This window comes from Crocuta crocuta, unplaced genomic scaffold (assembly GCF_008692635.1).
Source record: "Crocuta crocuta isolate KB4526 unplaced genomic scaffold, BGI_CrCroc_1.0 scaffold154, whole genome shotgun sequence".
NCBI classification, from domain to species: Eukaryota; Metazoa; Chordata; class Mammalia; order Carnivora; family Hyaenidae; genus Crocuta; species Crocuta crocuta.
This window is the reverse complement of record NW_027530545.1, coordinates 10,696,518-10,710,898: the sequence shown is the minus strand read 5'-3', so window position 1 is coordinate 10,710,898 and position 14,381 is coordinate 10,696,518. Positions and strand designations below refer to the sequence as shown.

Here is a 14,381-nt window from a genome sequence, read left to right as displayed (position 1 = left end):
ATCAATCACCTCTTTTCCTACTGACTTCAAAGAGTGCACACAACCCATATGATGTGGATTCTCTGAACTACCCTTAAATTTGACTAGAATCTCTACGATCACTCTTCATTTTTCTTTTGAACTTATTGCTGAAAGCGATGTGCCTCTGCCCACAGCCAAGGCTACTCTCTAATGCTACTTCCTCACAATTACTGATAACTTACTCCATCTTTTACCCAGTCTCCTTTTACATTTTCAGCCTTCTCCATCCCTGTTTTTTGCACAGAGCCATGTTTAACAAGCCTTTTTCCTGATGAAAACGCTATCTGAATTTTGCAGTCTTCTAAGGCTCTCTATTCTCATGTGTCCAATATTTGACCCTACACTGTCCAAACCTCTGCAATATTGAACACCTTTTACCTGAACCTACGTAGCTTGTTGTATTCCAAATAAAATATCTTAGTCCACATAGTTATGAATAACAATAACGATGATGGCTAGCAACAACTGAACATTTATTATGTCTAACATTGTGCTAAGCAATTTATGCACATTTCTTATTTATCTACCATTGTTTTACTCACCTAGTTGAAGTTAACTCCTTAATGACAGTGACTATTCATTGTATCTTTCATGATGTCTAACAAAATGCCTTAAACTTAGTAGGGTCACCCTAAGTGACTATTGATCTGAATAGTTAATGAGGCCATTAATTATTTATTTATAAATTTGGCTTTCATGTCATTACAATTTTTTAAAAGATTTTATTTTGAAGTAAGCTCTGCGCTCAACGTGGGGCTCCAACTTACAACCCTGAGATCAAGAGTTGCATGTTGTACTGACTGAGCGAGCCAGGCGCCACAGGATTTGGCATTTCTTAAGAACATGAACTATATCTTCTATTTACTTACAGTTTCTTTCTCAAACCTCAGTTCAAATGCTGCACACAACAAATACCCTGACGGAAAAGAATAAATGTAGGTATCTTAGTGGTTAACAGGTGAGAAACATTTTATTATTTGTTTATTTGTTTGTCACTCAGGACAGGAAGAAAAACAACATATGATTCCTGATGCTAGTCAGTTATCAGGAGAAGTCTTTGACAGATTTCATCATTATACACAAACATTGTACATCCTCTTCTACATTGAAGAATGGATGTTAGATAAAGATGAAATGAGATAGAAAACTAAGCAATTCCTTCTTAAGTTTCGTATTTTGACCTCAAATGCAGTGAAAAGACATTTGTCCTACAGCTTGTCTGCTTGGTTTTCTAAGCTGTCAAAGGAATTTAATTGGCAGAAGCTCTCAAAATTGACCGGTTAGTCCCTCCATTATAAATCTGTTAAATATTGCATTTTGTTTTCTAGAGAAGAAGTTAATGAGGAACCAGTGTGATGGAGGTTCAGAATCCATTTATTTCTTAGTGCATAAAACCGGATTCAGGCTTACCTGCAGATGCAAACCCACTGGCAAAAGACAAAGCAGGGTGAAAATCTAGTATAGGTTAGGCATTGTGCTAGGTACTCAAAAATAATATGCCATTTACTTCTTACTGTGAGACTTTGTACATATGGAATCACTGTCTCCACTTTACTCATGTAGAAATCTTTCCAGTCAAGTTCATGTAAGTAGTAATCGGTAAAGACAAAATTCAAATGCTGTTTATCTCACTCTAGACTAATACGCAGCACCCCAGACCAACATTTGCATTTCATGTGTAAAAGCATTCCTATATTATTCTTAAAAGATTGGAAGCATGTTTAATGACTGTAGTTATTAGTTCTTGGACAGTAGTTTTACTGTGTTATGGAAGATTAAGAATGGAGACCTAAATTGGCCTTACCCCAGTTTCTAGATATAAGATTGTAAGGTGCTTTTCTTTTCCCAGCAAAGGAAGAGAAGATGCAGGTGGTTATTAATAGCCCTTTATAACTAGAGTACTAGATTGCCTGAATAAATATAACTTACACACATTCAAAGAGGAAAACATCAGGGGCCTATTTGGGTCTTGATATGCACATGGAACCACATTAATGCTAATGATCACCAAACACCTAAGATAGATCCTCGTTACTACTAGCATGTAAGCTTTATAATGCTCCTAAGTTTTTCCATGTCTCTAATCTTCTTAGAAAATAGTGGGGTTTTTTTTTTCCCACATGCTCTCAAAAATTCTACATAATAATTTTTTTCTGAATTCAAATCTCATTAAAATATGGCAGATGTAAGGTTCATTATAAAAGGGCATTCTTTGTCTTATGTGTTAAAGCATACAATTTTCCTTCATTTTAAAAACATTAAGACCAATGTAGAAATATTAAATGCAATATAGACAGTTGTTAAGTCAGCATTTGCGGTGCTTCGTGTTGTTAAAAATCAGCTTTGCTATGCTGCTAATCTAACTTTGTTGTAAAAAAATATAGTGATACTGTACACTGTTCTTCTTTGACTTTAACAAGTTGATTTCAGGGACTTAAATCCTGGTTCACTCTCTGAAGATACTGGACTTAATCCCCTGCATGGGGAATGTTTTCCCATATTGTGACTTCCTTTTTCAGAGTCCATTTCTTTTCCACCAAATATTCATTCATTCATTCATTCATTCATTCATTATTACCAGTCATGACATGTACCATGGGTTAACTGACATACTGGGCACTTTGAGGCAAACAAAGAATAGTCCTTTTCTTAAAGCAAACATTTTGGGGGCCCTTCTTAAGGCTAATATATACATTATTTCTTTAATTACCTCAACAATCCTATGAGGTAGATAGTATGATAATCTACCCCCATTTTACAGCTCAAGAAATCTCTTGTCCTTATAAAATTAACTAGGTGAAATAGGTGCAAACATTAGGAAGGGGAACAATCTAACATGCTAAAATTACTGGGGTCCACTGGAGGCCTGTGGAATTTCAGAGAAGGAAGAGATTGATGTGGGTTAGGGTGTTTGAGAATGACCACATTATGGAAATGGAATGTGAACTGGCCCTGAAGAACAGAAGGGTAAGTAGAGTTTGGATAACTTGAAGGAAGGGAGTGAAATATTAGGGTCTCAAGGAATAGCATGGGCAGAGATTCAGAGGTTGGTATAAATGTGATTTTTTGTTGATATTACCAAAAGATTTGGTCTGATGAGAATGGAACACTGTTCATATGAAATGGACGGCACTTAATACTGGTCTGAAGAATGTGGCTTTTGTCTTTTGGGTACTAAGAAGCAATTAAGGATTCTAAGAAAGAAGTTTGGCCAATGAGAAAAGGGTTATAGGATGAATGTGGACTGATCAAACAGAGGAGGACATGAGGGCTGGAGACCTGTCAAATGTAACTGAACCTTTCTCATTTGGGAGATTAGAATAATGAGAGATGACAATGTCTGGTTGGTTATTTCAGGTCAGGTGTCAAAAATATCTCAACCTAGAAACATGAAAGGAAGTCCAAGTGTTGTCTGTCTCTCATTCACTCCCTCGATTTCTTTAAAAACTCTTTGTGACCTAGACCATTTTAGGATCTGTAGTGAGAAAGTAACCAAAACCCCATACCATTTGGGTCCTCAAGTAGCTTTTAATCTAGTGGGCAGAAACATACCTGCAGGTGACTAAGTATAATATGAGAGAAAACTTAATACATTCTAATAGAAGACACTCAAAGGAATGAGTAGTTAATCTTGAGTGGGATACTATAAGATGGCTTCCTGGTAGAGATGGCTTTTAAGAATGCATATGATGCTGTCAGGTTTTCTAGGTTGGTGGAAAATCATAAGCAAAGGCAAAAGAGTATAAATGGTAAGCAGCCCTTCAAAATTGAAATATAAACTAGGAAGTGGTAGTACAGGCAAGATGATGTTAGATCAAAAGGATGTCAACTTGACTCAAATGCCAACTCAGTCTGAAAGCAGTGGAGAGCCACACAAGGTTGAGCATGCAGTGGAGTGGGAGATGAGTTACCATTGTTCACCTGCCCCAAGTATTAGGAAAACAGCTTCTTACTAACTTTGTTAGTGTGAAGAATGAATTAAAGAAATTAGGGATTAAAATGGAGCCTGGTTAACAAGGTGTCATAATAGCTCGAAGGAAAGATGAGGATTTAAATCATGAAAGTGAAAAAAAAAAAATGATGGGGAGAAGTAAAAGTGAAATATGATATTTGTGATAGTAGACTTGATAGAAGCCAATGACCAATTAGATAAAGCATGTTAAGAGTCAAAGATGAAAGCATAGTTTCTATCAGGATAGCTCCTCAGAGTGGTGAAAAATCCTTCTGAAGTGAAAGGTTATGTCAGGTAATTTAGATTTTATTTCCAAATATGCCAACCAGTTAGCTATTTGGTACTTTTTATGGTTTCCTCAACTATCAAAATACAATTAAGAAACTGTTGTATAGTATAGCTTTCAATTTTAGAATTCTGTGATTGAATTCAACTAAACTCTTTCCATTGTTTCTTACAGCTTTAAACTCAGCAGAATATACTAGGAAGAAGATACTTTTAGATTCTAAAGGTCTATTCTATCCATTTCCATGAACTTAATTAATTTTTGCTATTTAATAGATATGTAAAACTGAGAAGGAAATTCAGAGGTATTTTCCTTACTTTTATTTGGGAATGAAATTTGTGTGTTGAATATTCAGAGAAAATTATTAGAGACCTTGTCTTTGTCTTTCCTTCACAACTTATTCCCATTAATAACAACACTTGTTATCAGAAAGTTTGCTTAACCTGTTTAGAGCTTATCTATTCCAGGGATGCCTGGGTGGCTCAATGGTCGAGTGGCCAACTCTTGATTTTGGCTTGGGGGTCATGATCTCATGGTTCGTGAGTTCCAGCCTTGCGTCAGGCTTTGTGCTGACAGTGCAGAGCCTGCTTGAGATTCTGTCTCCCTCTCTCTCTACCCCTCCCACCTCACTCCTCAAAAATAAATAAACATTAAAACATAAAAAAGAACCAACCAATGTCTGTTGGTTCTACTTTAATTAAAAAAGAAGAATGGTATCCGCTATCAAATCAATTCCATATTTATTCATTAAAAATACATTTATTGAGAGCCTGCTAATTTTAAGGCACTCCTAAATATAGAGGACAAACTGGTGGTTGCCAGAGGGGAGGTAGGTTGGGGGATGGGTGAAATAGATGAGGATTAAGAGTGAACCTTATTTTGATGAGCACTGAGTAATGTATAGAATTGTTGGATCACTATTTTGTACACGTGAAACTAATATAACCTTGTACATTGAGAAATAGATACAACAGATTTTGAAAAATTAAAAAATAAAATCTAATTTAAAAAAAAATGTAAGCCTCTCTTATAGGTAATGTGGTAGCCTAAGAAACAATCCATGCTCTTGGAGTTTTCAGTCTAAGTTGGAAAAGACAGTACATTAATGAATGACACACTACAGAATTTATGGTAGGGTTAGGTGTTTTGTTCTATGAGCACTCACTGGAAGAAGATATCGTTATAGGTTGGGATAGCTAGAGAAGGTCAGCCAATGGCTGGATCATGCAGCAGTTGGCTGGAGACAAAGAGATGGCCCATTAATAAGCAATTTCAACCAGAAAATATGTCTTATTTCAATTCTCCACATTTTTAACAACCAAAAATATTCTGGGGAAATGTAATGGTTATAAAGAAATACACATTTACTCTCTAAAAGGGCAGAGTTATAAACTGAGGGTCACCAGGAAATTCATAATTAGCAAGTCCAATGTATTTGTTCAGCACTCTTTCAAATGTAATTAATTGAATCTTTTGACTGAGTTGACCATTCTCTACTTTTTGAATCTTTGCCTTCAGGCTGTTTAATTTTTTCTCTCTATCTTAATCTTTTTTCTTTCAATGAATTTGATTTTTCTCCCTGCCCACCAGCAACCCTGGCCTCAGCTTTCTAGCTGTTTCAATAAATACACTCTCAATTGTTGGTTTCATAGTCCCATGATGGTAAAAAGTATCGGAATATATTTGCATCGCTCTCAAATCTCTATCTCCAGCCCTGACTTCCTGTGTTTCAATTCCTCATTTCCAATGAACATGCTCATATTCACATCCATATATAACTTTTCTATGAAGATACTTATGTCTAAAGACTAGCTCAAGGTCTTCTCAAAATGGGATCCTCCTTCTTTTTATCTAAAAACAGCAAATATTGCCATGTTCTAAACATGGAGATGTGTACTTTTGAAGCCATTTTGATTCCATCAAACAGAGATTCAACTGATTGTTAAGAAACCAGGCTGCTAATTTCACCACTGTCACCAGCCTAGGACAAGCTTTTTGTCACTTCATACCTGAGTAACTACAATGACTTCCAGTTGATCTCTTAAAGTCTGGTTTTCCCCCACAGAAATCATGGTAGTATGACATGACACAAACTCTTTGGTCTGGTGCTTTACGTTCATCAGCTGGCTTCAGCTTCAACGTCCAGCTTTACTTCCCACGAATCACTTCCTAGGACCCTCTGATTCAGGTGAATCCATTTCATTTACTCACTATCCTCTGAATAGATTTCACAGTGTCCTTCATTGTATCACAGATTCTTCTGCTAGAAAGTCCTTCCTCACTTCTCTGGGACCACTGAAAATACACTTAGTTCGAATTTCACCTCTGCCATGGAGCTTTTTCTGAATGCTCACCCTGTAAGATCTCTCCCACTTTTGTGATTTGAAATAATTATAGTTCCTGCCATTTGTTGCATATGTATCACATATTTTCTTATTGTTTTTTGTTTTTTCTTGTATGTTAGTTTCGTCCTCCAAATTAAATAATAATGGCTTAGACTTCCTGACCCATCTTTGACCACACACGCACCAATGGTGACTACATAGAAGATTCTCAGTGAATACTTATTCATTTATTTAGTGACATATGAATACATATGAACTATAAGGAAGAGAAAGTAGCATCAGAAAAAGAGATCTTAAAGCAGGTAAAACAACATTCATAATTGATTTTTAAATCTTTTGGACAGGAATCATTTTTACTAATCTCACTTTAGACTTCAAGTGTATAACACAGCTAGTAAATTGTCACTTTAGGGTATAAATTTACTTTCGTGACACTTCAAATGTCTATAAAAGTTGATAAGAATTAGTGTTTACTTATGCTTGAAGTTGAAATTTGACATTTATCTTTAAGGAAAAGAAACATGAAGCCATTTTTGATCCCATGAATTGGGAGATTTTAGAAAGTATCTAATTTATGGTGTCTCTTTATTATTATGTTTTTACATGAAGTTAGTATGTCTTGTCTCTATTTTATAGGGCTATTTATGTACCCTGCAACAGAGAACCTTGAAAATAGAAATATTCTCTAGAAGCAGCTCGTGTGATCTATTCATTTTTCATGTGCGGAAATGAAGTTCCAAAGAGGGTAACTGACTTGCTCAAGGTCACAATCTAGTTAGTTACTGCCAGAACTATACCTAAACCCTAGGATTACTCTTTCTTAATTCTATACCTTTTTCCTAATCCCATATTGCACAGTCTCATTTTTGTACCTTACATTGACATGCTGAAGTGAAAGAACCATTACAACAATTGTTCATTATTTCTCTTATTTTATACCCAAGAAAGTGAATTAGTGCCTTGTAAGTGATTAATAAGAACATTCTAACTAGAAGCATAGCATGAGCAGTTTATTATGATGTGTTTCAACACAAGGGGACTGTGACTACCATCTGAATTATTTACATTTCAAAACTTCATAAAACTGTGACTTTTTTTCTCATTGGTGAGTTGAGTGGAAATAGTTATGTGATTTTTGTTTTGTTTTGTTTTGGGAAATAACCTTCTCCAGGGCACTAGGTTAATATTTGTAATGGCAGTGTAAAGGATTGTTTATAACACCAAAAATAATTAGCCTTATCCAGGAAAAGGGAGATAAACATAGTGAGTTGATGTACATTTGCCGTGGTGACAGGAGAATGCAAAGAGAGACGCTGTTCAGTTTTGGGGGAGGAACACGCAACGTCACAACTGTCCCGAAACCCCAGTCTCCAGCAGAAGCAGAGTAACAGAAAACACTGTTTACTGCTTTCTTACTGCAATTTTTTTTAGCTTCATTAAAAAGAAGTGAAATTGTCAATTCTCTATAAAACTTCTGCCTGGAAAACATTATTTAGAGGAAGTGGAGGGTACCGAGAATTAACAGTGAGGAGAGATGAAAAAGGAACTCAGATGATCAATTTTTGTGAGGAATGTACATGGAAATTTGGTTTGTCTTCCTGAAAAAACATTTACAATCTAAATTACTGCATATCATTTGAATTCTCGATGACTAATATCAAGTGGTGGCCAGAAGAGGCATATTACATTCTAATTTTAAGATTATTTATGCAGTCTTTTAAAATAAAAATTATGACCAGAAATTTGCCCAACTCATGCTTTGAGAAAATATGTTTATCCAGTTCGGTTTTCTCAACTTTCACAGGCAAATCAGGGATTTTAGAGTGAAAGATATATTTGCTGAATAAAATAAAATAAAATAAAATAAAAATAAAAAAGAGAACTCTGATTTGAAACAAAACAGGAGACTTGTAATGTCTGACTTAATTGTAAGTCATGGAGATAGAAAGGGATGGGCCCGGGTTTCTGTTCCCGACTCACCCCATCCACATGACACAGGACAAATATGATCTTGGCGTGGTAAACACAACTTACCTGTACCATTGTTAACTGTGGTCTGGATCGTGGCTTCCGGCCCCATAGTGTCATAGTCTTCCTTCATTTCTTCTGTGGGGGAAAATTATCTTTAGCATTTGAAAACTGGAGAAAGGCTTACTATACTAAGCATGCCAACCACAGGAACAAGGAAGATTCTTTTAAAGGAAACAGAGAAAAGGCTTGTTGTAAACCTCTAAACAATAGCTTTGTTCAGGCAATTGAATGAATCCAATAGTGCTAGCTGCACAAGAACTTATTTACTTTAAGCATTACTGCAAGCTGTGAAAAACAGAGGTGCTTATTTGGGGCAAACGAAGGGCTTTTCTTCTGGTGGCAGCTCTAGGGACAAACAGGGGCAAAGATATTATTTTTTCAATCCGAGACGAAAGCAACTAAGGACTTGTACTTAGGAAGAGGCATGCAGTTGCTGGGCCTCTGGTAACTCGGGGTGATTCGTGGCCAGTCAGAATCTCATGCTTTCCTCCCCTTTGGAGGAGCTAAGATGGGGGCAAATCGGTGCAGGCATAACTTTTTAAAGCCTAATTCTACATAGCAAAACCTGAAATCCCCGGTATATAAAACAAACATCCCAGAGGGCTTGAAAACACCTGTTTCACTGTTTTAGATAAACTTCTAAAACCTACCTTCCTTAAGCCTTTCCCTACCCTTCCATAAATACCTTTTTTCCTTATCATTTATGCTCCAGTATATAACTGCAGTCATTCTCTGAAGAAAAATGTATAGATGCAGCAAGAGCTCAATGATGAAGATGAAACTATGTTAACATGGAGCTTGAAGATTCATAGGTGATAAAAGTTTATTTTCCAAAATGGCAAGATTTTGAATTAGGGAGAGTTGGCAAAAGAGGAGAGCTCTCGAATGTTCTGCCTCGCAAATTATAGAGTATATAAAAGGGCAGAGAAGGACAGCTGACAGTTAAAAATCCTCCAAGTCGGTAAATTAAACACGGACTTTAAAAAGTTGTATTTTTACAACAACAAGGCTAATGAGAACCAAACATGATCTAGGATAAATATCTCTCTGATCATCATTTGACTTAAAACCAGAGAAACTTTATAAATAGGACTCTGTAGATTCCCAAATTTATCCTGACCATTCTTTGCTTATCACATTCTAGTCATAATTATCTGGTAGAAAAACAGGTTCTAGCAAATGTTACAGCAAAATTAAAATATATGTTTTACAAGTTGTACCCTGCAGCCTATCTGTTTATGTTATCAGAACTAAAAAAAAATCATGGGCCTTTTAAGGTAAAATACACAGATGTATAAATAGATGCTTATTTAATGCCACTACCCTACCCATAACAGTCAGATGATTTGAATGGTATTTGTTTAAACTGTAAGCTCTTACACTCGTCCCTGGCCCTGGATTTCTCTCTCATTTAAGGAATATTTTCATAGGGACGTTTTGCATAAAACATTTGGAAGTTCAATATAGAGCCATATTGTATTGTCAATTGTAATAATTGATCGGTTGAAAGGCTCCCTCATCCGATATTTTTATCAGTCTCTGGAAGGAATTAAATTAAGGTATTTCTGAGAAGTTCAGAGCTGGCTATAAATATAGCTTTTGTGTGTTTCTTCCTCACTCATCTCATGTGATTTCTGGTAGCCAAGAGTCAGAACAATCATAAGTTTTCCATCTGAGAGATCAAGTCACTGAGGGGAAAACAGTTAACAGCATTTTTTTTTTTTTTTGCATAATAGTGGTAATGTTCAAGATTTCTGCTGCACTTCCTTCCTCATTGTCCTTTTCTTATGAAAAAGTAGAGAGAAGTTACAGTAGGTGGTTGCTTCCCAAATTATTAAACGCTGGGTATACAAATGTGTAGTTGGCACCTTGCGGGTGTCGCGTTCTGTGGTAACACTTTGGCTATAACCCTCTTTCACTGGAGATTATGCAACTGAAATGGTGTCACTTTTACCTAGAATGTAGTTTGCCTCAACTTACTGAGCACCAACCTTTCCTCGTCGGAATATTAGGTTCAATTTATTACAATGGAACACTAATCCTTTTCAGGTATGTTTTTGAAATACCACATGCGTGCCTACTTGATTAAGTTTCACGTGAATCCACATTCAGAAGGCCACAATGACACGGCGGTTAAGAATCCCTCCTCTGAATTCATGGCAATCCGGGCTGTCATTCTGCCTCACGCCTGACCTTAAACATTTTCCAAGACCACTCTGACTCAGCATACTGTGTCTAAAACCACACGGCATATTTGTTTTTCAAACACTTGTAAAAGTTTGCATTCTCCAGTCACCCTTGGGATGAAGGTTTGTAAAAATAAAGAGCACTTTCTTCCTTAAGATGAAGAATCCTTGAATAAGCAGAAAGAGGCCCAGATGCAGGTGATTTATTTAAGTCTGTGTCAATGATAATGATGTCATGGTTTCCAGCACACTGTGTCCACCCCATTGTGGGACGAAAGAATGTCAAGGACAATTCTAAACACAAAACTTTGATTGTGCTGGAACCGGAAAGGCACAGTAAGAACTCCACTGCGCTCTTCAGTTCCAAACCTGCATCCTGCAGACAAACCACAGAAAGCCTGCGAGAAAGAGCGAAGGAGTGGGGGCTTATCTCAGAGTAAAGCTATGTGCTGAGGTACGACGGTAGACAGCCAGGCACCAGGGATAAAACACTACTAAATAAAACAGCACCAGAATTAGAATTATTGTCTATAGTGTGTGTTTTGAACAATAAATAAGAAAAATATTTTATCAGAAGAAAAATGTGTTATCTAAGAGTCAGGATAAACAATGAGTCGCTTTTTAAGACCAATTTCTTTTCATGAGACATCAAGGCACCACATCAGAGCACTTTTGGAACAATGAAAAAAAGAACAATAAATCATCACTAATCATTAGAACTAGACAGGTAATAGCCGGGTAACGTTCTTGGTCCAAATAGCCAAATGACATTAGGGATTTACATTTTATTTAATTATTGTGACTCCAGAATGCTAGTTTATTTACCATAAAGGTAAGAGCAAAGAACAGCCTGTTCATTTGTATCACAGGCACCATTAACTACAGGTGATAACAGGGTCTGTAATGCATTCATATGGATTATTGTATATTTAAAACATTTAGAATTATGATCCATGACCAGCACAAAAAGCTGCCGTGATCCCAAACTACTATCGCTTGCCATGGCTGTTTTGGCTGTTTTTCAATTATTGATCTTAGTTTTTTAAAATTAAACTTTCTTTTTAGAAGTTTGGAGCCGTACATTTGTTAGATCATTATTAATTATTCCTTTAAGGGTGGAAATTCTAGTAATTGGTCCTTACCCTTGATTTCTAGATATTAAAATTTAAAGCATCAGAACATTCATTCTTATAGCCCTGCATATCTAGTTCATTAACAAATATGAATAGCTAACACCAGCTCATTTAAATAGTATGTCTTACATGAGTTCTCGCCACACTCTGTTTCTGTCACACTGCTCCCAAGAATCATTGGCTCTTATTATACATGTAAATGGCTATCATAAAAATAAAAATTTCATTTAAGATTGTTAATGACTTCTGCAGCAGTCAGACTTCCTTTAATGATCATCCTCTGCCCCTAATTAAACGTATTTATCTTTCAAGCATCTTTGGCTGAGTTCTCCCTCATAGTTGAAAATCTAAAACCTTAAGTCTTAATGGATATAACGATAAATGTTTATGTGTGGGATTGCTGAGATTCGAGAAACCTTCACCGAAAGCAAAATTGGAAACAGAAAGGATACAGAACTTGGCACACTAATTTAGGAAAACGAAAAACAAATACACTACACTCAAACTGCCATCGGTCTTGGTTTTTTTTTTTTCTTTTTTTCACATTTAATTTTCTTTAGTAGTGGAAGTGCTTTTATGATCCTCCTTCCAGTATACCAAACAATTACCCTGCTTATGTTCCATGTTTTACAGTCCGCGACATCACAATAGCATATAGGTAGACTCTTGTGCTTACTTACTTCCCTTCCCACCCACTTGGCCTATTTATAAAAATGCTATTGTTATTTATATCGTGAGAGGAAAAAACAAAGTGGGGTACATCATGACAGCTCTCATTGAGTCTTGGGAAGAGAGATGAAGGAGATGCTGTGGTTGGAATTGGAAGAGTCATTAATTTTTTTTTTTTTTTGTAAGCCACCTCACTGAGTAGAGATGAGCAGAGGGAGTTTATGGGCATCTGAATAGTTCCCTCTGATTTTGTTAATCATTTCATACCTTAGTGATGTTCCATCCGATGTGATGGAACGTGATTTAGACAAGACAGTTCCATATGCAGAGTGAATGGCATCTGAAATTTGGATTTGAGCATAATTTACCTTATTTTTATGATAGTTGACCTTGGAGCGGTTTTACTTCCCTAGAGATTTCCAGCAAACAGCAGGAATCATTATCAAGTACTTAACTGTTAAATAATAAGAAAGCTACCTGACCAGGTGAAAGTGTGAAATCACATTCACACTTAACAAAGGGGAATGATTAGATGGTTGAATTACAATAAAAGGTGTCAGACAGACACTGAAACTACCTTAAACTGACAGTTACTTGGTCTGTATTGTTATATAATTGCCACACAAACCTTTCCAATAGTGAGATTTTATGTCTGCTTCCATTTTCCATCCTGAGAACCTAGATCTTAATCATGTTATATAAATTGTTAATGGGGTACAAATACTTCATGTTGCATGTTAAAAGTGTTTTCAGGGGCTCCTGGGTGGCTCGGTGGGTTAAGCGTCCGACTCTCGACTTTGGCTCAGGTCATGATCCCCGGTTCATGGGATCAAGCCCGGCGTCGGGCTCTATGCTCACAGCTCGGAGCCAGCTTGGGATTCTCTCTTTCCCTCTCTTTCTCTGCCTCCCAAAATAAATAAAAATAAACATTTAAAAATAAATCAATATAAATAAATAACACGTAGTTCATGTCCAACTTGAACCACAACTGAAACATAATTCCTTCCTAAGATGTTAGTGCTGTAAGGTGATAACACTACTATCACTTCATAATCTGTCACCAGCTTTGGTATCTCTAGTCTGCAAAGAAATATTTTAATTATTTGGTCATGGCCGTTCCACTAGGTGGTAGAGATTAGTTGAAGATGGCACAGGAAGGGGCCAAGTCGTTCCAGACGCTTACCTGGACCATCCACAGAGGCTTGCAGAATGTCGGTGCTGTGCCAGGTATGTTCCACTCCACCCTCCCTTATGTCATCTTCCTCTTCTTCTCTGGGCAGCAGAGCTTGGCTCACGTGCGGGGAAGACTCATGGTTGGGCACACTAGCTGGACTCCTCTCCTGGTCCAGGGGGTTAGCAATCCCGTCCTCCTCAGCAATCTGAAGCTTGTCCTCCTCATCTGTCTCAGAACCCGTGTCCACTACATTGTCATAGTTCACCACTGAAGAGAAAGCACAGAACACGCTCTCTCTAAGCACGTGGTTGAAAAATATCAGTCGCCCCTAATTGTTTAGTTGAATGGAAAATAATTAATATTTTCACCACTTAATTACTCAACCATGTCAGGAAAATATAATTAATATCTTTCATGTTTTAGCATTTTTATTCTTATTCAATTACAGCTGCACACTCTTTCAGATTTTAAAGAGTTGGTTTTTTTTAATAAAAAGATGGGAAAGTTTAAAAAGCAGCGGTAGCGCATATACTGACAAATACATCTCTATTGCCTATGAAAAGAGGCACATTGCCATATGCACT

General features: G+C 36.7%; 1 protein-coding gene across 1 annotated transcript in view; it reads right to left on the bottom strand.

The window, feature by feature from the left end:
- ZEB2 (zinc finger E-box binding homeobox 2) overlaps positions 1 to 13,880 on the bottom strand; it is a 40,889-nt gene extending 27,009 nt beyond the window's left edge. Inside the window, exons 1-2 of the mRNA XM_077767799.1 lie at positions 13,807 to 13,880; positions 8,639 to 8,710 (exon numbers count right to left, since the gene is read on the bottom strand). Of these exons, the coding sequence (XP_077623925.1) occupies positions 8,639 to 8,705 (67 nt within the window). The 5' untranslated portion in view covers positions 8,706 to 8,710; positions 13,807 to 13,880. The remainder of the gene's footprint in view (positions 1 to 8,638; positions 8,711 to 13,806) is intronic.
- Between the last annotated feature and the right edge of the window lie 501 nt (positions 13,881 to 14,381).